A 27578-nucleotide genomic window follows, 5' to 3' on the forward strand; every position below is an offset into this window, starting at 1 on the left:
ATATTATTTCTATGTTTCTTTCCACAGAGAGAAAAAAATCCTTGGTCAGATAGACTTCAATTCTCCTCTAATTAGAAATTGAGTAGTGGGTTATATGGATGAGATCTTCGAGTCTAGGCAGTGGATGAGTCACGTTTCTCGTGTCTCAACCGTGCATATTCTTCGAAGACAAATCCTCTGTACTTGGGCGACTCTCCAATTTCCTTTGTGAACTGCGGCAATGGCTCAACCCACTTGTCCCCTTGCACGTTATAGAAATATGCGTACGAGTAACGGTTTATTTCTCTTGGTCTCACCACCCTGTGAGTTGCACTGCATCTCGAATAACTGTTTCTAGTATACGCGATCCTATAAGAACTAGTACAAATTTGAAATGAACTTGCATTTTCACCTTTTTCAAAATATGTAAGATTGTCTTTGTTGTTTAAATATATTTGGTTGATATTCTTAGTGTCACAACCCAACCAGAAGGCCATGACGGGTACCCGGAGCTAGCCTACCGAGCACCACCTAGCATACTTCTTCCCATCTATCTCGGTGGACCACATGTCTAGCTCTCAACTAACACCACATGAATGAATGTAAATTCTCAAAGTGAACTCATTACGCGATAACCATGAACTTCACCTCATATACATATACATATACGCACAAGCCCACAAGGCTGCAAAAATGATATACAAAATATACATTAGGGAGACCATGAAACTTCTAACTATTCACATATGTCTACGAGCCTCTATAAAGAGTACAAGAAATCATAAGACGGGACAGGACCCCGCCATACCCAAATATATATACAAAAAAAAAAAGGGAATACGAATAGACTGCAACTCCGGAATAAATGGAGCGCTCTTGGGTCTAAGCTGACAAAGTACCTAAGGATCAGATCCATCTCCCTGTCTACCTACGGGTATGAACGTAGCGTCCACAAAAAGGGACGTCAGTACGAATAATGTACTAAGTATGTAAGGCATGAATAACAGCATAAACAAGAAATAAAGAAGCATGAGATAAAGAGATAACCTGTACATCTGAATTGTCTCTTAAGGCGGATACCATGCATGCTAACTTTTACTATTAAACGACATCATAAATATATATAAGTAAACTGTCTGAGTCATATATCATCATTAGCCCGCGTGCGGGGTAATCATCTCACGCCGCCCACTAGTGGTGACTGCCCGGCAAACTAGGCCCGGTGTAACTATCATCATCCATAGGCTGCCCACCGAAGTGGTGTCTGCCCGGCCAACTAGGCCCGGTGTAGTCATACATAAACATAAGCATGCATGAGAGACCAATCAAAAGCTACAACTCTATCGGAGTGACGTAAGGTCGGTGACCTCCGATTTATATTATGGAACAATCATCCTCGCTATATCTCACTTCGAAGAAACAAGTAACATAAGGTGAGACCAACAACAATGAGTGAAAGTAAGAAAAATCATGAAGTAAGCTCAACAATCCCATAATACCATCGAACCATAAGCTTTGGACTCTCTAGAATAGAATCATCATCATCATCATCATTATCATCATAGAGAACATCATCAACTATATTTTAGGAATCATGAAAGTTATGGGCTTCTAGTGTTTCTAGAAATAGGAATATTGGTAATGTCATGAGGGGTTTCACAATTATGGAATCATGCCTTTAGAAGGAAAAGGGTTAGCCTTACATACCTTTACAACTTCTATTTACTTAACCTTCTCCTCCAACGTCCGCAAAAACTACATTCAGGAGGATTTACACTAAGGTTAGGTCTTGAAATCCTTCTTAAGCTCAAACTAACATAATTAGGAACTAACTAAATTTGGGCAGCACTTTCCCTATTTTATCGACTTCCACCATATTGCAAAACAGCCCCCAAACAACAATAACAACATCCGTAATATCATAATCAAGAAGTTACATTCAAATTAGTCTCAAATTTAACCAAATCCCCTTTTTGAGTTCACCTCATAGTCACCCTCTTCACTACAACATTTATAGCTTCTCCACTTTAATTCTTTTCCTTTCTAAGGGGTATTAAACCTTTACATCAACTCAACCATACAAATAGGGTGAAGAACATACCTTGTATTTGAAGAACTTCAACTCACACAACTTGTTTCAAGGCCAAGTTCACCACAACACTAAGTGAAAGCAAGAACATCCAACTTCCATAAATTAACTAGGTTTTCAAGGTTGATCTTCTCTTGATTTGATTTGGAATGATTTGGTGTGTTTATGGGTGTTAAGGGGAGCTTAGAGAGACATTAGGGATTGATGTTGGGTGAAAATGAGACCCAAGTTGTGGAAATGGCTATTTAAAAGCTTGGGAAAAAAAATTCCACCGACTCCAATTTTTGAAATTTCGGGCAAAGTATGGGATACTGTTCATCACGTACTTCAAAGTACGTGATACTGTTCATCCCGTACTTTGGAGGCAAAAATTTTAACTTTCTGGAAATTTTTGGCAAATACGCCCAAAAAGTGCTGGACGTACTTTATTGTACGGGCCGTACTTTCCTCCTTTCTTCACAGAAATGTGATCTGTCAATTGCATTGGAAAGAAGACTCGCTGAACTTCAATTTACATAGGTTATGGATTCCGTAACTCCTCATATTCTAGGATATATGCCTCTTTGAAGTTAGACCAAAAAACCTGTCAAAAATTCTGCCAAGTTTTTCCAAATTTTCAACGAACCTAATTTCTTCGATTTGCTTGATCCTGAAACCTTTAAATACTTGTCTAACACTTATTGAAAGTCTTATTTAATCTTTTAGGGGTATCATAGCCTCTCTGTATTCACGTTAGTTTGCTTATGACGACGCGAAGATTCACGAGGTGTAACACTTAGACAAGTTTTGGAGGAGATGTTTTCTCACTTCACCAAATTAGGAGGTGTGTTGGAGGGCATCATAAGTGAGTGTTTGGGTCTCCCTCATTATTTCCTTCCAAACTACAACAATGATCGGTCTCGAGATTCTTTGATGGGCCTCCACTACTTTCCAGCAACAGAAGCTGAGAACTTAGGAAAACCTGCACACCAAGATCCTGGTTGCTTCACCATTGTCTACCAGGATGAAGTTGGAGGCCTTCAAGTGCACAAAGATGGCCAGTGGATCCATATAGTGCCTTCCAAAGGCAAACTAGTTGTTAACATCGGCGATGTTATTCAGGTAATTAAATATAATTCGGCTGCTGGTTAATATCATAGTTATCATTGTCCCAAAATTTAACGAATCACCTTTGTTTTTTTGTTGACATTAAAAAGGTGCTAAGCAACAAAAAATTCAAGAGTACGCAACAATTGAGAGATAACAGGGCGATGGCACAGTTTATATTATATAGTTATATATATAAATTGATTTAATTAGTTTTCACTTTTCACATTGGAATAGGAGGACTTACTTGAAATGAGGTGAATTTTTGGGGCAGACATGGAAGCTAGAGCATGCAATATCAAACATGAAGTGCTCATAAATCCCAGTCTGTACTTTTTAAGTAAGCAGCAGGCGCAAAGAGTTTATTGTTGGGATATATACTATTAACCATGTGTATGGATATAGTATTTATTATAGAACAATTATTTATTCAATTTTTAATAAAGAGTTAAATAGATCATGTACTAGTATGTGTGTCCTTTACTTATATAGTAGATGATTTAGTGTATAGAGTTTAGCTTATACACGGAAGATTAAATCATCGGTTCTTATAAGTATAAAATTTATGGTCACAATCTAATATGGAAATTGGACAAAGCCATCAGTATGATTGTAGCACAAGATTAATATAATGTATCTTCATTATGGGAACGGTATAGTTCTGTCTTCTTGTGCTAGTACATTTTGTATGTATTGAACGGACCAAGTAGAGATAAGTGTTTTTGTATTGAATATATAAAACAGATTCTCTAGTTCATTAAATGTACTTATACTCTTAATCTTGATATAATTATTATGATCAACGTGATTTGTTCATTATTTTGATTTATTAAAAGATACGACTCAATTGCGGGTCAATGTATTTCTGGTAAATTGGATAATGGCAAATTAGATTTGTGAAATAATAATTAGTTGATAGATTCCATGTCTCGACTTTGAGATTGATGATACCCCTTTATGGATGCTTATAAGTCTCATGTGAAAACCCTGTAGGTGGATTTTGTATCCGTCACATGATGTAAGTTAAGCAGAAATATAAAGGATTCAATTAGTCAATGAATTAAATTGTCAGTAATTTAATTTAATTGATTGGTATCTGTAATCTTAACATGGGGAATTAAATAAGTTTTAATGTATGATTTCGAAATTGAACTGAGGAGTGCAATTACGAATTTTTAGTGGAATAATTCGTAATTCATTATGGTAGGATTAATTCAGATATTTCGAATTAATTCCATAATAGGAAGCCTCGTTAATTAAATTCTGTGGTCCCTCCTGTGCCCAAATAATAAAGAATTAAATGGAATCTGATTTCTTGGTGGAAAAGAAAGACCTAGCAGGTTTGGGAAAAGGGTTTAAAACCCTAAAACCTGTAGTCATAAAAGTGGTCTTATTCCATAAGAAAAAAAAAAGGGAGGGTTTTAGAAGTTTCTTTAACTTTTTCCATAGAAATTCGCCCACACGAATTTCACAGATTCTGGTATTATTCGGGTTACAGAGTAGAAGACCATGGAACTGAAGGATGACGATCTCATGGATAGTGTGTATTCGTGGTTGAAGATTCGATTCTTGGTCGCGGTCACGCTTCAAGAGATAAGTATCAATTTTATGTTTGATTAATATCTTGATTATGTGTTGTCTATATTACATGCAAGTTCGATCCTGGCTATTTGCTTCCGCTGCGTATGCCTGTATTCCATCAATTGGCATCAAGAGCCTCCTTGCATCTAACTAGATAACATGATTTATATGTATGTATGTTTGATATATATACATGAATATGCAGTTCTTGACCTGAGTTCGTTTTTAAGCCGAGATATGTTTAATTACTGATTGTTGACAACGGTGGTATAGAACTGTTACTGCCTGTGAAAAAAATCTTAGCAATTTTAATTTTAGTTCTCTGTTATTGCATGATGGGTCATTACTCATTGTATTGCAGCAATGTTAAAAGAAGAGAGAAAAAAAAAAAAAAACGAAACGGTGGCGGCTGTGACATAGATAAGCCGCAAACTAGGTTTTGCCTAAGAGTCAAAAACTCCAATGTGTTGATCCTTTATGTACTAAACATGGCTTGTATATTCTTTGATGAACAAAAGGAAGAAAAATAAAACAATAAGGAGATTAGGGTTTGGTGGCGGTGTGGCCAAGAATAATAGGAGGGGTATTGGAATGGAGTCAAAGATTCCTATATCCCTGGTTTTATTGGTTGAAATAAAAATAACAGAAGAGGAGTTTGGAGACAAAGAATTCTTTTGGTTTTAGGCATAGCTGAACATAAACAAATTAGTTTATGCGGCTATTACTTTTTGTCACCATAGCACATTTTTTGAAGGTCTCCTCTGTTAATTTTCTTTTAAGATGTGGCCCACCATAACCAAATTATTTTTTCTCAATGTTAAGTCTGTGACTTGTATGCATCAAAGTGAATATCTGCATTAAAGATTATGATTATACGGGCACTTTAATTTTTCAAATATGTATATCATATCTTATTGAGAATTTTGTGATTAATTATAGTTAAAGTGGTTTATTTATTTGAAATCATTGAGAATTCTTAATAGCTTTATACATGTGGAATTATATCAATACATGGATTGAGAATTATGATTAATAAATAGGATCTACAAAAGTGGGCTATTTATTTGAGTCATTAGAATGTGCTCAATGTGTCATGTATAAATTGTCCTGGATAAGCGTACAGTGGTGGTGAATGTTTATTTACTTGAAAGGAAATTTACCTTTAGAGACTAGTAACGCTTAAATAATTCATGAGAAGAGATATCGAGGTTTTCACCCAAAGGGAGAAAATGCAATATCTTGGATTCTCAGGTACATTAATCGAGAGGATAATTTGTTGTGCGGAATTCGTGTATCTTACCCGTAGAAAGGACACAATACCGTAGAAAGGACACAATGTATATGTTCTCATGTGATAATTAAGGATGTAGATCATATTATTTTTCCTTGAATCGCCTGAATAATTTATTTATCAAATTGGGTCACAGTTTTGGAGATCGGGGATATTATGAACTCTGATTGGTCTGAAATTCGATAGGTTCATCGGAAACGACCCAGTAAGCAATACTCACTGCTTTGCAGTGAATCATGTTGTTTTTCGGTGATTCGGGGTTGTTTACATCATATAAGCGTGTTTTAAGATCAATTAATTAATATAAGATCAATAGTGTAACATAGGAGCGTATTGATCTAAAATTTAAGGTTGATATATGAAATTCAATACCATATATGTCGAACCAATTAGACTTGTACATTTACAGTTTATTTATGAAGAACTTATTCCACTTTCAATCATCAGGGCTCGCATTATCTTTCTCCCATTACATGAATCCAATTTTCATTTCATCCAGGGTTCTATTTGCTCACAGTCCTCATTTGATACCGGATAAAGCAAATCTTGGTTATATCACGCCATTATTGCTGAAGAGAGGAAGGAATAGAAAAGAGGCCTATGCAACTTCCATGGAGTTTGGCGAAAGTGGGGGTCACTTTTTTTAGTTAGACTCTTTGTTTGTGTTGAGTTAGTGTTTGGGGCGGGTTATTTCAAAAATGGGTATATATCGGTGGGTCTTTTTAATGGGGTCTGGTGTTTTAATTTCGCCCAATAAGAAGTTACTATGTGGAATTTAAATATTTTTTTTTAATTCAGTGTTTCTGTTAGTCAAAGGACATAATGTAACATGAGGGGTACTTCTAGCAAATTAAGCCCCCGTTTGGCCATAAGAATTATTCACTTTATTTCGAAAAAAAATTCACTTTTTTTCGGAATCAGTGTTTGGCCATGAGAATTCCGAATTCAACTTAAAGTTGTATTCCGGAATATCAAAAACTCAAAAAACTTGTTTTTTAAAAAAAATTCACTTTTTTCACTTTTTTACAACTACATTTCACCAAAAACTACAATTTCAAAAATTATGGCCAAACACAACTCCAACTCCAACTCCAAAATTTCAAAAAAAAGTAAATTTTTTTTTGATATCTATGGACAAACGGGGCCTAAATAAGTTGATGGAGGATATTTTTAGATATTGTCCGATAGTCCAGGGGCATTTTTGGCCCTTTACCGAAGTAAAATGAAGCACTTCATTTCGCAACATGTTCTTTAGTCAGGAATTTGTAATGATATCGTCTGTTCAGATCAGAAGACATTGAGGTGTAGTACCTGGCTCCTCTAGCTAGCTTGTAGGCAATCATAATTTAAAAAGTTGACACTTTTTTAAATTGAATTGCTTAAAAGAGAGATAGGAATAACAAACCAAAGAAAAAGGTTGTAGATAGCTTTTGACAACATGTTTTTCTCATTTAGATTGTTCGAAACAACCTACTACGTAAAGAACGACACGTCAACACAAGTGGCTCTAGTGGATTGTTGATTTTATTGAAGTTTGTCCAAAAATCATGGCCACATGAAGAGCATCTTTTTTAATCAAGCAATCAGCCAGTGGTCCTAAAATTGAACTCGTCCTATTAAAGATTTCAAAGTTAAGTTCCCCCACCCAAATGAATCATACGTATATCCTCTTGGCTCGTCCCGACAATTTGTCATAAAACTAGTAAAATAAGTATAAAAGAATTAAAAGTTATAGACTTATAGTTAATAGCAGTGTTTTCAAAGACGTTCTAGGGTGATGGTTAATAAAAAACGCTCTAGGGCACAAATGAACGATGCAGATTCATAGGGGGCACGCCCTTTGGAGGCGTGTGTTCGTGCGCAAAAACGTGCTTCGTGTGTAAAAGCATATGTCTTGGACATTAGATTTGATTTTTTGCTGTTTTAAAAGTATATTTTTGCTATAGATCGTGTTTTTTTACTGTTAGAGTGATTATATTTATACTTTATGCTATCATGCTTTTATATTGCATTGATTTTTCCTAAAATATATAAAGAAGCTCTCGTAGGAAATAACACTACCATAAATAATTTTTTTAGATGATTATGTCTGAAATTGATAGGATATATATTCCATAACACTATGTTGCTTAGGCAACTTTATCCATTTTTTGTCATTGCTCTTACACTTTTTTACCCTTTCTCGCTCTTTGAAATATATAAAGAAAAATCAATGCAAATATAAGTAGAGGATGGGAAGGACTAGTAGATGTGGGGATCGATGATAAAGTGGATGATGATTTCATTTTAAAGATTATCTTGGCTATTATCATTTGTTGTGTTGTTACCTTTCTCAAATGTATAATAATAATAATAATAATAATAATAATAATAATAATAATAATAATAATAATAATAATAATAATTTCTATATTATAGGTGGTTTAATTGAATTTATTTGTAGAATTTTTATGAAAATCTTACTTTTTATAAAACTGGTGAATTTGACCGCGCGATTTTGCAAAAAATTATCTATAATTTATATATATATTTTTTGTTAAATTTAATCCGGGTGGAAGAACCGCGAAGTTGCATTCTCATATATAAAACCTCATGTCTATCAATATCATACTAAAAATAATTAGGCAAGTAAAACACTGAAAGAAAAACTCACAAAATTTCTACATTCTTTTTTGCATGAGCATATTTTAAATGCTTTTAGAAACATTAGAATCTTGTAATAAATTTCTCCAACTATAGTAAATGATATTTGGCGTGCAATTAGTATTTATTTGTTTATCTTTTATTTTTTGTTAGATGGTCAATTTTTTATACATGAATATAAGTTGTGACTTTTATATTTTGTTTCTCTATTATAGGGCAAGGATTCTATTTTTCAAAATTTTTTCTAGATCGTTTCTTCCTTTTCTTTGATACTCTCTCCTTATTTGTGATTCCTAATTTTTAATTAATTTCAGATAGTTAGCATTTGTTATCCTTGTAAAATGATCTAACTTATTTTAATTTTATTTCTCACTAATTTTTTCTTAAAATTTAAAAAGTACATTTTTTTTTCCTAATAGCTTCTCAAACCATTTTAACAGTCCTCCTATAAATATGAAGATATTGACATTCAGTTCTTTTTCATGTGAAATTAAATATGTAGGCATTATTATTATTTGTTTGGTCGAAAGAGAGATAATTTGTAAATTAAATAGTAATTTGATCAATCAAAATTCATTCAAAAGGCAATGATGTATCAATTACCATTTCTCATGACTTTAAACGCCTTGGAACGTCCTTCAAATCACAAGTGCTCCCGGAAATGCCAAAAAGAAGACGGCTTAATGATATCCCCAAAATACAAAATAATTCAGATGTTACAGTCACACACACCAACTAATCATCAACTTGCAAAAAAACACAAAACCAAGTAAATGAAACCAAAAATTGGGAAAGAAAGCATCAAAAACTAACACACTAAGTATAATTGAGATTCCAACTTTCTATGATTCAAGCAGCAAAAGGCTTCAAACACAATTCAAAAATACAATATTCCCAACTAAGATCAACAAAAATATAACACATAAAAATGTAGAAATGAATAATAACAATTGACATTACAAATTCCGGTGTTTTCAATTGAAAAAAATCTCAAATACACATCAAAAATTTAAAATTCATATACAATCGAGAAAATAAGAAAGAAGCAAAAATATCTGAATCATTGAAAAGGCGTGACAAAACATTACTATATTAAGATGAAAGAGAGAGGGAGTTTAAGAGAATAAACAATTAGTAATAATGAGGAAAGAAATAGATAAGTTACTTGTCTAAAATCGAGCATAGCACAAAGAGGAACATGTGAACCCTATGCTTCTTTGCATGAACTTGAGAATCACAAAAGAAAACTAAAAATAATAGTCAATGTTTTCATAAAATGCAGCCCAAAGAGTTGAAGCTTTATGGATAGAAAAAAATGATAATGAACTGAAGAATCAATCCACCATTATCACCAGAATTCAAGGATCATAATGGACAATATTAATTGACTAATTAAGCTCAATCAAACGTGCATTATCAGCTCAATATTAATTGGGCTCTTATGTATTCCCTTTATTAATTTATTATTAATAAAAAAATTAGCAATGAATATGAAGAGGCATATGAGTTAATACACATTCACGGCCATAATCAGACATTTAGGTTCTGGCTGCTCATTTAATATTGCAATTATTTCCTCCTTTAATAATGTAATTATTTAGCCATTTTTAGATTTTTAAAAATAAGTTAAACAAAAGTATTAGGAGAAAAGGGCAAAAAAACCACAAAAAAGATAAGTAATAATGGAGGTCATATAGAGGTGCCACATCACCTTATGTATGCTGAAACATATTATATATAGATTGAAGATATTTACCCCCATAGTTCAGTGGGACTTATGCCCCGTGCTTCAGCTTATGCCTCCTCCTTGTTGCGTAAAATGTCTCGCCTGCTCCCGCCTCTTAAAACACCGGTTAATAGTGAATGACATCATCGCCAATGGTATATCGGGAATTCTATACAAGTGGGTGAATTATGGCAAGGAATGGAAACCTCACTGTTGCAGGATGAAATCTTATCCTATTACAAGATTGATCATGAATATGATAAGGATTGTTATGAATTTGGAGACTGAGAAACGATCCAAAGCTATTAACAAAGAGTCGCTTTGAAGAATGTATAGGATATTGTCGCCAAACAAGACTAATGCCACTTCGTAGGTTCGTCCCAAACCCATTGGTTATGTTCATCTCAAGGTTATATATTCTTCTGTATTTCAGTTACAGTTGGATATTGGTTTTTTTACGATGGAAGTGAATTGGATTTCGAAGCTTTTACTAGAATTAAAGTTTATTTGTTATGTTTCTAGGTAGAAAGGAAATTCTTTTTCTCTGCCTGCTTTTACTAATGTATTGCTTTCATCGCAATAACATACAATATATTTTTTTGAATGTTAATTTTCGCTCCTATTTTTTTTTTTGTGCCACTGAGGCATCTTTCTTTAACCAAAAAAAAAAAAAAAACCAATGTTCTGATTAGAAGTTATGTCTTTTGTTTGATATAGTTATGGAAGCAATAGTGATATCGGATTTTGCAAGTCCGTTTCAAAAGTTATTGACTATTAAAGTGACAACAATCATTTTCTTCTTGTAAGTTTGTTTAAGAAATTGAAGTTGCGGTATATATATTAGGTGTTGGATGCAAAGTTTGATTTTAGAGAGGGCGAGTTGTTTTTTTTCCCCCTTTTTTCTCGAATTTATACCACTAGACAGAGTGTCTAGCGGCCTTTTATTAAATATAAAAAAAACTTAAATGGGAATAATTACAAGCAAAGGGGGCTAAGCTTTACCTTGTAGGAAATCAATCCGTAATCTGTATTGATGTATGAAAGTCCTTATATACAAAGTAGGTATAATGATACTAGGCTAAATTATAGAACCTAATTACAATACATAAGGAAGGAATATTTACATAAGGAAGGGAATATTTACAATATTTACATAGTCTATCACACCCGCAATCGAAGCGGGAGGTTGTCGTACGCTTAGATCGTCCCCGAAATCATCAAATAGCACGCGCGGAAGACCTTTAGTGAAGATATACGCGATCCGGTAACGGGACGGGACGTGAAGAACACGAACTTCTCCACGGGCAACTTTCTCGCGTACGAAATGTATGTCCATCTCGATATGTTTAGTGCGTTGGTGTTGAACCGGATTACACGATGGGTATATGGCACTAACGTTATCACGATAAACCAATGTAGCTGTCCGGATGGGACGGCGGAGCTCCAAGAGAAGGTTGCGAAGCCAACGGGACTCGAGAGACGACATTGGCGACGCCACGATATTCGGCTTCGGCACTCGACTTGGACAAGGTAGGTTGCGTTTGGATGACCGTGAGAAGAGGTTATCTCCAAGGAAGACACTGATAACCGAGAAGTTGATCGGCGAGTGTCCGGACAACCACCCCAATCTGCGTACGTATAAGAGACAAGAGAGGACGGAGGATTTGTACGGATGGAGACCAAACTCAATAGTACCTTGAACGTATCGGATTACGCGTTTAAGAGCATGCGTATACGGGCAACCTTAGGATCATGCGTGAAGGCATACTTGTTGAACCGCATAGGAGATGTACGGTCTTGTGAATGTAAGGTCTCGTAAAGCGGCAAGCCAACTTACGATATTGGGTGGGATCATCGCAAGGGAGGCCGGCCGCGGCACCAGTTTGGAGTTGGTGTCGACCGGTGTCGGCCCGGGCTTACGAGACGGTCGTATGCCGCACGCTCTATAATATCCGCTGCATAATTCTTCCGAGAGAGAAACATGCCATGTGAAGTCGGGTAACGACGATACCCGAAAAAATAGCTGAGAGGGCCCCGAATCCTTCATAGCAAATTCGGCACTAAGGAGAGACATGATGGATTTCTGAGAGCATACGAGGAAGGCGTGAGAATAATATCGTCAACATATAAAGCAGAATGTAAGCAATGTCGGAACCTCGACAATAAATAAAGATAGAGTGATCGGATCGGCTATGTGAAAAACCAATGGTGGAGACATAATACGCAAGCGTTGGAACCATGCACGGGAGCTTGCTTAAGTCCGTACAACGACTTATCAAGAGAGACATGATGGGGATGCTTGGGATCCTTAAACCCAATAGGTTGATGCATATAAACCGTCTCATTAAGATTACCGTGTAGGAATGCATTCTTGACGTCCAGTAGATGAATGGGCCAAGAGTGTGCAAGTGCAATGCTCAAGACGGTGCGAATAGTAGCCGGTTTGACAACGGACCGAAAGTCTCGTCGCGAATCAACTCCAACCCGTTGAGACACCGCCATCGCGGACAAGACGGGCTTTGTGCCGCTCGAAAAGAACCGTGATTTCTTTTTATGACGAAAAATCCACATAGAACGAATAAGATTCACATCGGGGGACGTGGAACCAACTCCACGTCTTATTATTAATTAGAGCATTATATTCGTCAACCATGGCAGCCTTTCCAATTGTGGTCATTTAGAACGCGCGACAGTTTCGCGGGATAGGCGAGATGGAGAGAAGGCTGGAAGTATTTAAGTTGAACGGTTGTTTGGGTTTGAAGATCCCGCGTTGGCCACTAGTAACCGTGCGGGAGAGGGCCGGCCGATGACGGGTGGGCGGGGGGCCGTTGGGGTTAGGACGCCGGGCAACGAGGTGGGGCGGTGGGGTTGAGGGAGCGCAAGGGCGATCACGGGCGGAGCGACGGTGGGAGGGGGGGCCGGGGTCGTGTGCCCCTGGAGCGGCCGGTGAGGGGCGGGCCAGGGAACGACGAGAGGAGTAGGTGGAGACGAGAAAATGCAAGGTATATACGGGAAATTCCATGGTCCAAAAATTCATAGGAAGATGGGGTGGGGGTGCGATTTGGAGAAGGGAAATTGAGTTTCGTCAAAGAGGACATGCCGTGAGATGATGATTTTGTTGGTAGACAAATCATAACACTTATATCCTCATGATTCAACGGATAGCCCAAAAAAAAACACACGGGGTGGATCTCGCTTGTAACTTATGAATAGTCGTAGACGGAAAAGAGGATAGCATAGACACCCGAAAACCCGAGATGGGAATAAGAGGGGGTTCGTTGATAAAGAACTTGCGTCGGTGATTTTTGCCTAAGGACTTTGGTAGGAAGTATATTGAGGAGGTATGTGGCCATTTGGAGAGCATGATGCCAAAAGGGGGGGGGACGGAGGAGTGGACAAGTAGAGTGCGCACTATGTTGTTAATGGATTTAATTTTCGTTCCGCTTTGCCATTTTGAGGAGATGTATAGGGGCAAGAAAGCGAAAATTTATACCATTTGAGGCGCAAAAAGATTGAAAATGCCCATTTGCGAATTCCCGCCCATTGTCACATTGAATGTTTTTAATGTCTCTTTCGAATTGAGTCCGTATTAACGCCTTAAAAGATAGAAAAGTGGAATACACTTGAGACTTGTTAGAGATAGGAAAAGTTCAAAGAAAATTACTATAATCATCAAGAAAGAAAACGTAATAGCGGTGCCCATTAGAACTTAAAATAGGAGATGTCCATAAATCACTATGAATGATGTCAAACGGCATAGTAGTAAACGACAACGAATCATAAAATGGCAATTTAACATGTTTCCCCAAAGGACAAGAGGGTGCAAAAAGAAGTACGGGCCCTATTACATTCGATTAAGGCATTACTACGAAGAGAACTAAGGATAGCTTTTCCGGATGGCCGAGGCGGGAATGCCACAAGCTAGGTGATGCGGCGAGGAAAGTGGATGGTGGAGTGGACCATTCGTGGCATTGAGAGGATACATTCCCGGTGCTTTCACATCTCATTAGGCGGCTCCCCGTCGGTAAATCCTTCCACGTAAAAACCCAAGAGGATCAAACTCAACGAAACATTATTATCCTTAGTGAATTTACGTACGGAAACAAGGTTTTTGATGAGTTTTGGAGCATGCAAGACATTTCGGAGACGTAATTGAGCATTAGGTGGGGGAAGGGAAGTATGACCATAACCTCGAATTGGAATAGTGCTACCATTACCAACAATAATTCCGAATTATTGCTCAAATTAAAATAAGACGTGAGAGTACTGGGTTGGCGGTCATGTGTGAAGTCACCCGGTGTCCATGTACCAATTGTCATCCGGTTGATGCATGGATAGAGTGTACTGGCGTGCCCACGTCTGTCCCGGAGTGTATCCGAGGTAGGAGGAACGTGCGTGGCATGTGCTGTCGAGGCCGAGGACCCGTGCCAAGAATGCGTGCCGCCGGCCGCGACGTGGCGGTCGTCGGCTGGCCGCTAATGTCTCGTCGGATACGGGCGAGGGCGTGGCCACCGCCTTTGGGCGCGGCAGCGAGGTGAGAAGCCCCCCGCCGGTAGGCTGTACATCGGGCCGCTTACCGAGCTGTTCCCCGGCCCTGGGCCGCCGGCTCTTGCCTCCCGCGGTTGGCGTTGTTGTTGTTATTTTTGCCCTTGTTCGGTTAGAATTCTGCCACGATTATTATCACGACGGTTGGCGGAATTATTGTTACCGCCGGTGGTGGAGAGAGGGAGCATCATTATCAACAGTAGAGCGCGGGGTTGGAATCACGGGCACGTTCCTGTTGCCGCATCTTCGAGCTTGAGTCGGAGCACTGCTTCGAGAAAGAAGGCAAAACATCTTTTACGGTGAATGGTGGTGACAAAGTGTGCATACGTCTCCGGTGGCCGGCGAGAAGTCGCAAGACCAAACGTTGATCGGACACGGGCGACCCGACGTTGGCAAGGGCGATCCGTGAGAGACTTGAGCCTATTGTAATAGGCCATAACCGAGCCGAAGTCGGCCATTTTTGTGGTGGTGAATTCGGTTTCAAGGTACGCCCGTGAGTGTTTATTATCTTGGAAAAGTTGAGCAACGCGATTCCAAGCCTTCTCGGCAACATCATCCGCCACGAGAATAGAGGTGAGAATATCATGGGAGACGGTGGCGTATATCCATTGAAGGACCACCGCATCAAGGCGTTTCCAGAGCGGAAGGTTAGCCGCCTTTGTTGCGTCATACGCGGTGAGTTCAGCGGTGTCAGTGGGTGGTATGATGTGCTCGAGGACAGAGTGAACGCGGGCTAGGACTTTGAAAAGGGTCGCCCATTCGTGATAATAGCCGGTTTCCATGTCTAGAGTGATTGGGATTAAGGATTTCACATTCGTGACGGTTAAAGGCAATGGAAATTTTTGTGTCGGCCATGGAAGGAGAAGGAAGGAGGAAGGGGACGGCTAGGGTTAGGGTTAGAAGAGAGAGAGAGAGAATGGACGTAGGGTTTTGGAAGGAAACCTGAGTACGATACTGTGGGAAATCAATCCGTAATCGTATTGATGTATGAAAGTCCTTATATACAAAGTAGGTATAATGATACTAGGCTAAATTATAGGACCTAATTACAATACATAAGGAAGGGAATATTTACATAAGGAAGGGAATATTTACAATATTTACATAGTCTATCATACCTTACCAATCCTAATGAGGTAACGAACCTCTACTAATTAACTAGCAAATGCTGCCACAAACACACCACAATCCCTGCCATCTAAAGCATTCAATCAACTCAATTCGTTTTACAGTTTTATTAGACCCACCGCAATATGTTTTCATAATCCTATTCGGTCTGTCTGGGTCAAATGTAAAATCCCCTTCGTCATATACGCAATTCAACCCGGTCATGATGGCAAACTCTCTAATGGTAAATTCACAATACAGTACCATTTATATCCATCATAAACGCATCAGGGGTACTATCATTTAGCTCTCTGACCATGAAGCACCGAAACATCTGTGCTTGTACCTCAAAATGCTGCATTTGGAGGAATTTGCCAAAGATACTTTTGTCAAACATAATAACTGTCGAACAATTAGTTTTTCCTCCAGTTGAGTGAATATTTTGTTGTTAGTGTACCGACACGTGTGGAGGCTGCGTTGGATGCTTTTAAACATAGAATATGGTGTTCTGCAACTGGTCCACACAATTCACGTCAGTAGTAAAATACAGTATAGTAAATTCCAAATATATCCCAAAAAAACAAAATACAACTAAATAAACACCACACACAGTCAAAATACATGAACTTGCCAAAACAAAATACAATGAAATACATCAAGTCTGACATGTGACCCAGATAAATACATGTTAATATGTGTGTAAATAAAGGCTAAACAAAATGTATTATCATGAAATACAGTGAAATACATCAAATAAACACCACACACAGTCAAGATACATGAACTTGCCAAAACAAAATATAGTGAACAATGAAATACATCAAGTCTAACATGTGACCCAGATAAATACATGTGAATATGTGTGTAAATAAAGGCTAAACAAAATGTATTATCACAAAACATAGTGAAATACACTGAAATACATCAAATAAACACGACACACAGTCAAACTACATGAACTTGCCAAAATAAAATAAAATGAAATACACCAAGTCTAACATGTGTCCCAGATAAATACATGTGAATATATATGTAAATAAAGGCTAAACAAAATGTATTATCACAAAATATAGGGAAATACACTGAAATACATCTAAGTCTAACCTCCTCCATTGCTTCCACATTCTCAACTGCAACAGATGGTTGTTCTTCAACAACGTTTTTACCCTTTTTTCCAGAAGCAAGGTTGTTTACTTTTCTCCTCTTTTTTGCTGCAACTTTAGAACTTTTTTAACTGGTACAACATCTTTTTCCTTGACTGATTTTGCTACTTCAGTATCCATTTGTTGCATATTCTTTGGGTCATGAAGATGCTTACTACGCCTCTCTACAACAATTTTTGCATTGGTGCCTGCAATTACATATTGTTGTTGAGTAATGCCTAAACTAAAAGATGGTCCATCAAATAAATCGTGTGTACCTCGAGTAACCCTTGTTGGAGTGTTTCCTTTGGCCATTAAAATCACTCACAAAAGATTCTTTGAAAAAACCGTAACAATGGAGTTCAGGTAATCATGAAAATTGTCAGAATGTAGGACTTGTAATTAATGAAATTGAAGAAGATACAATGAAAAAATACACGTATACATAAAAAAAAAAAAACCTAAAATCACTTACCTAATTTGCAGATAAACGATTAATGTTGAGGGAATCGTGCAAATCTTGAAGAGAGATAAAATGTAGAGAATTGTGGTATTGATTAAGAAGAATGTGAGAGAAAATTGGGATAATGGGAGAAAAAATGGATTGACAACAGTAGAATATTGTGGAGAATGGATACATGGACCATGTATTTCGGATGCTATCTAGTTACGAGGCGTAAATACGAGAAAACTTATGGCTACGAAATATAAATAAAATAAGAGTAGTTATTATACATAATTAGCTCTTATACATAGCTATGGCAAGTAAATTTTTCAAAAATGAATCAGAGGCACATGCTTAAAAGAAAAACTTCACTGATATATTATTTGACATCTATCTTTCTAGCTTTTTTTATAATGATTCCTTCTAATAATATTTTTTTCAATCGATAATATAGCTAATTGATTTAATATCTCTTGAGACATTATTGATCTTAGGTGATATTTTATAAATTTAAATTTTGAAAAAGTTCTTTCCATTGAGGCAACTTTTGACATAATTTTATATAAAAGCAATATATGCATTTGGAAAAGAATCAAGTCTTTTTATCCAACTAAATATATCAATTAGAATATTATTTTCTACTTGTAATATTTTCCTTGACGTTTTTAATTCGTAAACTAAGTCTAAATCATCAATACCAGAGTGTCTGAGTATATTTTAAAGAGCATTCACGATAAACACAAACTATTCTTTGTAAAAATAAGGGCCCAATTTAATTTTCTCACCCTCTTTTAACTTTTACAAAAAAAAATTGTTATTTTTACTAAAAAATCCAAAAATTGTTAAACCTATTTGGGTAAAAATTGGGCCCTTCAAAAATGGGGGCCTAAGGCAAACGCCTTACTGGGCCTAGCCATCTATCCAGCACTGGTCGCACACTTCAATACACATATCAGGAGTAATACATATTATTGCAGGTTTCTTTCCACATGGTGAGAAAATCCTTGATCACGTAGACTTCAATTAGAAATTGAGTAGTGGGTTATATGGATGAGATCTTGAGTCTAGGCGGTGGATGAGACCGTTTCGTCTCGGTCACAGATATTCATTGATGAGAAATCCTACTTGGGCGACACTCCAATTTCTTTTGTAAACTGTGGTAATGGCTCAACCCACTTGTCTCCTTGCACGTTATAGAAGAACGCAAACGAGTAACGGTTTTTTCCTCTTGGTTCACCACTCTGTGAGTTGCACTCTTGAATTTATTGTTGCTTAGCACCTTTTTTTTATGTCACAAAAAAAAAAAAGGAAAACAAAAGAGTTAATTCCTCAAATGGTCATCGAACTAAATTTCACCAGAATACCAGATAAACAAGCAAAATACCATGTTAACTCAAATATAAAGCAAATTAAACTTAAAACATCAACTCTCGTAAATGGGAAATAGTTCGGTGACTTTTATAGGAGAGGGTCGTGATTCCTTAAATTTTTGGGATAATGGTAACAGTGATATTAATCGCCGGGTTTATATATAATTACCTGTATCACGTCACCAATATTAACTACTAGTTTGTCTTTGGAAGGCGCTATAGGAATCCACTGCCCATCTTTGTGCACCTGAAGGCCTCCAACTTCATCCTGGTAGACAATGGTGATGCAGCCAGGATCTTCATGTGCTGGTTTTCCTACGTTCTCATCCTCTGTCGCTGGAAAGTAGTGCAGGCCCATCAAGGCATCCTGAGACCGATCATTGTTGTAGTTAGCGAGGAAGTTAGGAGGGAGGCCCAAACACTCGCTTACGATGCTCTCCAACACAACTCCAAACTTTGTCAAATGTGAAACTATCTCCTCCAATACTTGCCTAAGAAATCAAACATATTTACTTCACAAATAACATTCTTAAAAATTTTATAAAGGGAGAAAATGCAAATTAATTTTCTAAATTCGTACTAGTTCTTGGAATCATCATATCAGAGGATTGCCAAAACTAGAAACAGTTAATTTGAGATGCAATTGAGAGAGAATATGGCGATAGCGGAAATAGTTAAAATATTACTTGAAATGAGGTGGACTTTTGGGGCAGCCATTGAAGCCAGAAGATGAACGACGAAACACCAAGTGCTCATAAGTCTCAACGGAATTCTGTGTGCTTTTTAAATAATTTTCAGGTAGAGAGAGTTTGTTTTCATCTGAACAAGCAGAGAAGATCTTGTACATATCCATGGTTCTGCTCAACAAGTCCAAAGGAATTCCATGATTCGCAATCTGGAAGAAGCCATAGTTAACACATGCTTCGCCTATTTGCTCCATAGTCTTCGTTTTCCCTTCTTCATTTTCCTCTGATCTGAAAAAAGGAGAAACATCAATCGTTGGAATATCAAAACTAGCCATGATGTTTTCCTTATTTCTCGACTCTCAATGTTGTTTTAAACCTCTTTATCAACAAAAAAACATTGTTTTAATCCCACAGTTGATTCTTTTTGTTGCATTTTAAAAAAAGGCAACTTGCAAAGCTACTACCTTTACCTTCCTACACTTTTTTTTCCCTATCAACTCAAGCCCAGCATTTTTAACTCGGAATATAAATTTATATTTAAAACTCACTAAAATTTCAACTAGTTTTAGATCTGAACCCATAAATTATAAAAATCGAATGACTTTAGTTCTAAAATTCTTATAAGTTGAACCCGTCAGATTTAAATTTTAGATCCGTCTCTACAAATCGAGATGTTGTATTGCTACTATATAGCAGTGAAAATGACTTTGTTATTTCTTAAAAGTTATAAACCAACTACTTCCTCCTTGCGTAGTTATTTATTTCCCGCAAATCTCGATGATATGTTTGTATTCTAACTGACTCTCAAATCTTGGTTTAGATCTCAAACTCACAATGAAGAATCCAGCAATATTTTTGTTGTTGTTATTTTTCAAAGCTAACTTGCGATAGTAAACATAGATTTCCCAGGCAATGACGACGAAACGTAGTTAAATTATTTGGACAGAGCCTTTCTTACAGAGAGAATATTTTGAATAATTTGGTTGGTGAGATGGCTAAGACGAATCTTATTAATATAAAATTACACACAAAGCTGTGGCTTTTTGTATGTGCTTTCCTGGTTGATGATTAGCTTGGCTCCCTGATGACTATGTTTATAAAAAAAAGGATAGTTAGAGATTAATTAAATCAAATAATTTAACTCGCTTTGCGGAACCATAGAGACGGACATAACCACCTAACAGCTCACATGGAGCCTTTAATTTGTTATCTTCACGTGATTTCGTCACATTTTACTAGTATCATAATTTGCTGTGTGTTAGATCTCATCTATTACTCTCTCATTTGTTTTATATATTTTTTTTAGCATTATCTAGGATTTGTTTAGAAAAAATCTCAATACTCTAGATTTCATCTGCTTTAATAGGGAGTTAAAGTTTATTAAAACAGACGCATTGGTATCTAAAACTAGAGTAAACAATATGCATGAGTACTTGACGTTATTCAAAAAAGAAAAAAGGAAAGAAAGAAACAAGATTGCAGTCTCTGCAATTTGAGTATTTTGAATTAGTAACAACAAACAGTGGCGAAACACATAGCTATATATTGAGGATTCCTCTTCAAAGAATCAAGCTTGTACAATGAGAGATGTATTGAAGACATAATTAAGACAAAAAATTATGTACTCTAACAGTTTAAACCAGTCACACGCTTTAACGTACATGTTAGGAGTGATGTGATACATATTATTTCTATGTTTCTTTCCACATAGAGAAAAAAATCCTTGGTCAGATAGACTTCAATTCTTCTCTAATTAGAAATTGAGTAGTGGGTTATATGGATGAGATCTTCAGGTCTAGCTGGTGGATGAGTCCTGTTTAACGTGTCTCAACCGTGCATATTCTTCGAAGACAAATCCTCTCGTACTTGGCCGACTCTCCAATTTCCTTTGTGAACTGCGGCAATGGCTCAACCCACTTGTCCCCTTGCACGTTATAGAAGTATGCGTACGAGTAACGGTTTATTTCTCTTGGTCTCACCACCCTGTGAGTTGCACTCTTGAATTTATTGTTGCTTAGCACCTTTTTAATGTCAACAAAAAAACAAAGGTGATTCCTTAAATTTTGGGATAATGATAACTGTGATATAACCAGCAGCCGAATTATATTTAATTACCTGAATAACATCGCCAATGTTAACAACTAGTTTGTCTTTGGAAGGCGCTATACGGATCCACTGGCCATCTTTCTGCACTTGAAGGCCTCCAACTTCATCCTGGTAGACAATGGTGAAGCAGCCAGGATCTTGGTGTGCAGGTTTTCCTAAGTTCTCAGCTTTTGTTGCTGGAAAGTAGTGGAGGCCCATCAGGGAATCCCGAGATCGATCATTGTTGTAGTTTGGAAGGAATTTATGAGGGAGACCCAAACACTCCCTTATGATGCCCTCCAACACACCTCCTAATTTGGTGAAGTGGGAAAACATCTCCTCCAAAACTTGTCTAAGAATATCAAACACATATTTAAACCGCAAAGACATTCTTACATATTTTGAAAAAGGTGAAAATGCAAGTTCATTTCAAATTTGTACTAGTTCTTGTAGGATCGAGTATACTAGACAATGTAAATCGAGATGCAATTGAGAGATAATAGGGTGATGGCACAGTTTCTATTATATAGTTACATATATAAATTGATTTAATTAGTTTTCACATTGGAATAGGAGGACTTACTTGAAATGAGGTGGATTTTTGGGGCAGACATGGAAGCTAGAGCATGCAATATCAAACACGAAGTGCTCATAAATCCCAGCTGAATGCTGTGTACTTCTTAAGTAAGCAGCAGGCGCAAAGAGTTTATCTTCATCTGAACAAGCAAAGAAGGTCTTGAACATATTCATGGTTCTGCTCAACACGTCCAAAGGAATTCCATGATTCGCAATTTGGAAGAAGCCATAGTTAACACAGGCTTCTCCTATTTGCTCCGTAGCCTTCTTTTTGCCTTCTTCATTTTCCTCTGATCTGAAAAATGGAGAAACATCAACTGTTGGAATATCAAAACTAGCCATGATGTTTTCCTTCTCGACTCTCAATGTTGTTTTAAATCTCCTTATCAACAAAAAACACAGTAGTTTTAAAGAGACTCAAACTATTGATTCTTTTTTAATTTTCAAAAACGCAACTTCCATGCAAACCTAACTACCTTCCTACATTTTTTTATATCAACTCAGATCTAATATTTTTCAAAGATCAACTTGCAAATTAAACTAACTACCTACTGTAGTTGTTTATTCCCAGCAACTCTACATTTTACACAGTGGCCATGATGTTTGTCTCCTATTGATTCTCCCACCTTGCTTTAGAGCCAGGGGCGGGTACCCCTTGGCTTAAGCCGTGTCACAGGATACCGCTTCGTCAGAAATGTTTACAAGGTATGTATATATAATCAATATATAGAAACATAATATATGCTAAATAAGACAGAATTGTCTCTCAGCTAGTCTGGTCAAGCGCCTCAACTTCCTAAGAGAGGCCATGGGTTCTCATCTTGCCTAGCTGTTGTTAGTTTTAAAATTTTTGTGCCTGGCAACTCAAATTTATAGATTGACCAAATTAACTATTTCAGCTAGTATAGTAACAGATTATTGGGGATTTCCAGTACTGTACCAAGTCTCTTCAGGACATGCTTTACGTTATGCTCAAGAGTGTTGAATATAGTTTTCGTCATATAAGACCTTGATGGCCAAAAAAATGAAGAAGATATATATATATATATATATATATATATATATATATATATATATATATATATATATATATATATAGGCGTTTGGACATGCATTATATGCAAATATTGTTCTCGAAAAATATTTCAGTGATCTGAAAATACACCCTGCGTTCTAAATTAGGCCTCTACTTTTTTTGAACAATACTACTACGGTAAGGGCGTTTTAATTTTTACAAATGAAAAAACAGTAGCGTTTTTATATGTATATGGAAATCAAATTCAATTTGGAAGGGTATAAGTTAGACGAACAAAGAAGGGAATATGAAAACATACGAATTGAGGTGGATTATTGAGGTAAACATTGACGCTACAGGAAGGAGGAAGAATCAAGAAGTGCTTCTCAGCTGAATTTCCGTTTGTAGAAAAAGGGGAGAGATCAACTCTGCAGATGGTTGAACGATTTCTCATTTAGAATTTTTAGCTCTATATATATCCTTAGCCAATCCCTTCTCTCTCTCTTTTTTTTAAAAAAAATAATGTTTTTTCTTTATAGACGTGATAAGTCTATTATTTGTTGAATGTTTGCAGAATTTTCTACTTTAAACCACGAGAATTCTTGTTGTAAATTTTAAATTGTACGACTTGCTTCTGTATTTCGCTTTGCTTGCACTCTTAACATTATCAGTACTGCCTGCTCATGGCGAACATCCCATGATTTTGTAACAGATGAGCTCTAGGGTACATGCTCCCCTGTTTTCCTTAAATGAGTTTAATTAATTAACCATTTAAAACCCGCACTATACTATAGAGAATATCTCAAAACCTCTTTTATTTATTATATAGCGTGTTATAAAATTAATCTATTAATATCTCAAAAAGAATTATTGGTAAACTAATTCTATGGTTATCATATTGAGTGGCATTTCTAGCATGTCATTAACTACTCCAACTTTTGATTATGTGACTTGAATAGCATTGAGAGACCCGGAACCCTTCTTATATTGTGAATCTCTTATTTATATAGCCTTTGGTCCTCTCATTTGAAGAAAGAAATTAATACAAATTCTTTCTTCTATACTATTGTGTTGGGTTTTATACTAAGATAAATCTTTATTAGATTCTGGCTTCTAGTTTTGTACTAGAAGAGCTTGTTGAATCCTGGGGGATACACCCATACCGGGTGAAATATCCTTAAGGACAGTGTCTTAATTGACATGCCTCAAGCTTTCAAGAATTTCCTGCAAGGTTCGTGATCAAGTATTTTCCGACAAGGTTCGTGATCAAGTATTTTCCGTAGGATTTCCAATAATCTTAAGGATATTTTCATACTCTTTTCTTATGGAAAACATTTACTTCGATGCTCCCATAACTGCTGCACAAAGTGTTCCGGTCAGTGTTTTAAATCCACCCATTTTCTTTTCTTCACAGAAGGTAAAGGTACGATTCCGTTATGATTTTTGAAATCTTGAAAAGCCTGAGATAATGAATTTAGATTATTAATTTTTAACAAATTTGAGTGTGTAGAATATCTTTGTGTCGCTGTATGTGATTGATAGACTAAGGATCAAATGAATAAGCTAAATAATAATGCATGCCTGATTTCTGTACTCATGTCGAATAAATTCATTGTTAACTCTTTGAGCATGGAATTAAGAGTGAATAATTTATTATATTTTGGATCATTCTTGTAAAGTAGAATATGACAGATCTTTTGATGAAAAAAGTTAATTTGTTGATACTGGATTATTAGATTAAATGAATAAATTCGTGTAAATCTCCTCTCACCATAATTTGAGATAAATTGGAGGATTCTGCTAAGAATTTTAAGTCTCCAGTAATGATTAGCAGGTTATGTGTAACACCCCGTAAATCTGAGTTAGGTGTGAATGTGTAAAAACTAGTATTGAGATGATATTTTAGCTATATGAATCCATTCGGGATGAATTCGCGTGATGAACTGTCGTTTTGAAATCAAACCAAAAAGTGGAGTTCTAAATGGCTTCTAAGTTCATCTAAATCTGAGACAGTTTTCACTAATGGCCAGTTTTAGGACAGTTGCATTAGGAAATTGAGAAAACTCAAAATATGAAAGTTGTAGGTCATTGAAATACCTTTCCAACGATATATTATGGAGCCGAACGGAGCTCTGTACAAGAAATTATGTCCATTTTACTGAACACTGCGCATAAACTAACACGGGTCGCCCGCGTGAGGGCGTGTGAGATGGCTCCGCGTCGCTCGTCGAGCGCACAAAAACACCCTTTCTGAATCTCAGGTCTGCAGGGGGTCATGCAATGACCACACATCGCGGGCCCATCGCAAAAACGTCAGGTTTTAGGTCAAAAGTTGGGTTTTCGTGTTTCTTTCTTACATTTAAGCTTGGGGTTAGTTCCTAAACATCTCTAATCACAAAAATCAACCCTAAGCCCTCCCCAAACCTCTAAGGTGAGTTCCTACTCCATCTATATCGATTCTACACTAAATTCACCTCTTCTTGATACTAGTTCATCTCTCCAAACCCTAGATTCTTGAAAACTCAAGAAGAAGGAGATAAGGTGGAGTTCGTCTAAGAGGTAAGACTTTTGATCTTCTAAGTTTAGTAATAAGTTTTGGATTGGTATGGAGCATACTTCAAGATTAGAATTCACTAATGATTCACATACGGATTCAAGAACAAGTTTTAAGGCTAGAAAAACCCTAGTTTTTCGAATAAGGTTAGAAATCCCTAGAATTGGTTAAAGTTCTAAACTTTATTATTAATAACCATTGTAGAGTGATTGTTGAACTTGGAAGGAATCCAGTTTCTAGCTTATAGCGGGATTAGAGGTATGTCTCTTGTAAAAATCCTTTTTTAATATAAAGGTGATTTGTATATGTCTCTTTTTGAACATACTCTTTCGATCGCTTTTTATTAAATCTTTGGTTGTGGTTTGTGCACTAAAACTCAGAATTTTGCGTTGCTCCTCTTTCGTTTCTCTATTCGGATGCATTTAGGAAGGAGCGAGGGAAATAAATGGCGAGGAATGGAGAGGTAATGCAGACTCCTTTGCGAGGCATCATTGAGTTTCAAAGTGAAACTCTTCAGCTACGGTTTGTCATGTAAAACAAAGAAAAATAACCGAATAACAGAGGAATCAACACAAGGAAACTTAATTCTTAACAGAGTATAGAAAGTAACATATGTGCAGCCAAGCAATTAAGTCCAAACTAATGTACATCAAGTTCGCCATGTCTAGAATGTTTCGACACAAAATGGATATCACATACATTTAAGGGTAGGTACAGTTTATATATCGGAAGTGGCTTCAACATCTCAAGGAATACTCACATAGTTAAGTGATGCTAAATAAAGAGAGAACTTAAAATTCAAGAATTAACAACTTACAAATATGTGCCACAGAACTAAACATGGTTGTTACTCATATAGAATGGTCGTAAATGTAAGTTTCTAAGTGAGTACCATCAGGATGTATATCTTCATTTGAGATCTAAAGCTAACTGATCCAGAATTCACCAACATATCTATAAGCAGTCCATTTAAACACAGATTGAAATTGCGTCCTATATTCATGATATCTAAACACTCTACTAAGAAACAAAGACAAACACACTTTTCAAATATTCAACAGAATATAACCATTCATCACAAAAGCCGACGTCTCTTATCCAGGAAACACTCCAACGAGAAGTAAACCCAACAACCATATAACATGAATTCTAAAGTGTATAAAAAATACATATACTATATAATAGACACATAGCACATATTCTAAATTTATATAATATTCGACTAAACAAATTCACTACTATAGTCATGTTTTCTAGAACATAAACTTAGATACTAAAAACATGATTTCTAAACAACAAAACACATGTCGACACTAAATAAATAAGAATAAATTCAGATTTTACCTCTTGTGGGTGCAGTGAACTAAAGCTTTGAGGTCCTATTCAGATCCACCCTTTTGTAAGCAAGATTGAGTTGGACAAAAAAGCATTAACAAGGTATTTATAGGCTAAAATTAGGGTTTTCAGATTTGAAATTTTGAGCACAACAAAGAGAGTCACGGGTGTAGAGTTGTTTGAAATTAAGAATCAAATCTCTGAAATGTATTGTTTTTGCTGAGATTTCTGAAGAAAGGCTTTGTCATCTTTTGAATTCACCTTTTGACTGAACCTTGTAGTTGAAAAAAGAAAGAGAGAGAGAGAGAGAGAGAGAGAGAGAG

General features: G+C 36.4%; 2 protein-coding genes across 5 annotated transcripts; both read right to left on the minus strand.

Moving 5' to 3' along the window:
* Positions 1-113: 113 nt before the first annotated feature.
* On the minus strand, positions 114-20025 carry LOC132058143 (1-aminocyclopropane-1-carboxylate oxidase 5-like). Its single transcript, XM_059450700.1, has 4 exons — positions 19691-20025; positions 19174-19495; positions 18844-18913; positions 114-283 (listed from the first exon to the last, which is right to left on the minus strand). Exons 1-4 carry the CDS (start codon positions 20023-20025, stop codon positions 114-116), a joined length of 897 nt encoding a protein of 298 aa, XP_059306683.1.
* A 1482-nt stretch (positions 20026-21507) lies between these two features.
* Positions 21508-27341, minus strand: LOC132055666 (jasmonate-induced oxygenase 1-like). 4 transcript variants are annotated; one of them, XM_059447615.1, is made up of 4 exons: positions 27265-27341; positions 22359-22646; positions 21806-22127; positions 21508-21711 (listed from the first exon to the last, which is right to left on the minus strand). In XM_059447615.1, the coding sequence occupies exons 2-4, from the start codon at positions 22523-22525 to the stop codon at positions 21508-21510; spliced, it is 693 nt and encodes a 230-aa protein (XP_059303598.1). In that variant the 5' UTR covers positions 22526-22646; positions 27265-27341. The 4 variants fall into 4 exon arrangements, with proteins under 4 accessions (XP_059303598.1, XP_059303596.1, XP_059303597.1 ...); XM_059447613.1 differs by lacking the exon at positions 27265-27341 and adding an exon at positions 23686-25185; XM_059447614.1 differs by lacking the exon at positions 27265-27341 and adding an exon at positions 22900-23016.
* Positions 27342-27578: the final 237 nt, after the last annotated feature.

This window comes from Lycium ferocissimum, chromosome 5, assembly GCF_029784015.1.
Source record: "Lycium ferocissimum isolate CSIRO_LF1 chromosome 5, AGI_CSIRO_Lferr_CH_V1, whole genome shotgun sequence".
In the NCBI taxonomy this organism is placed as follows: Eukaryota; Viridiplantae; Streptophyta; class Magnoliopsida; order Solanales; family Solanaceae; genus Lycium; species Lycium ferocissimum.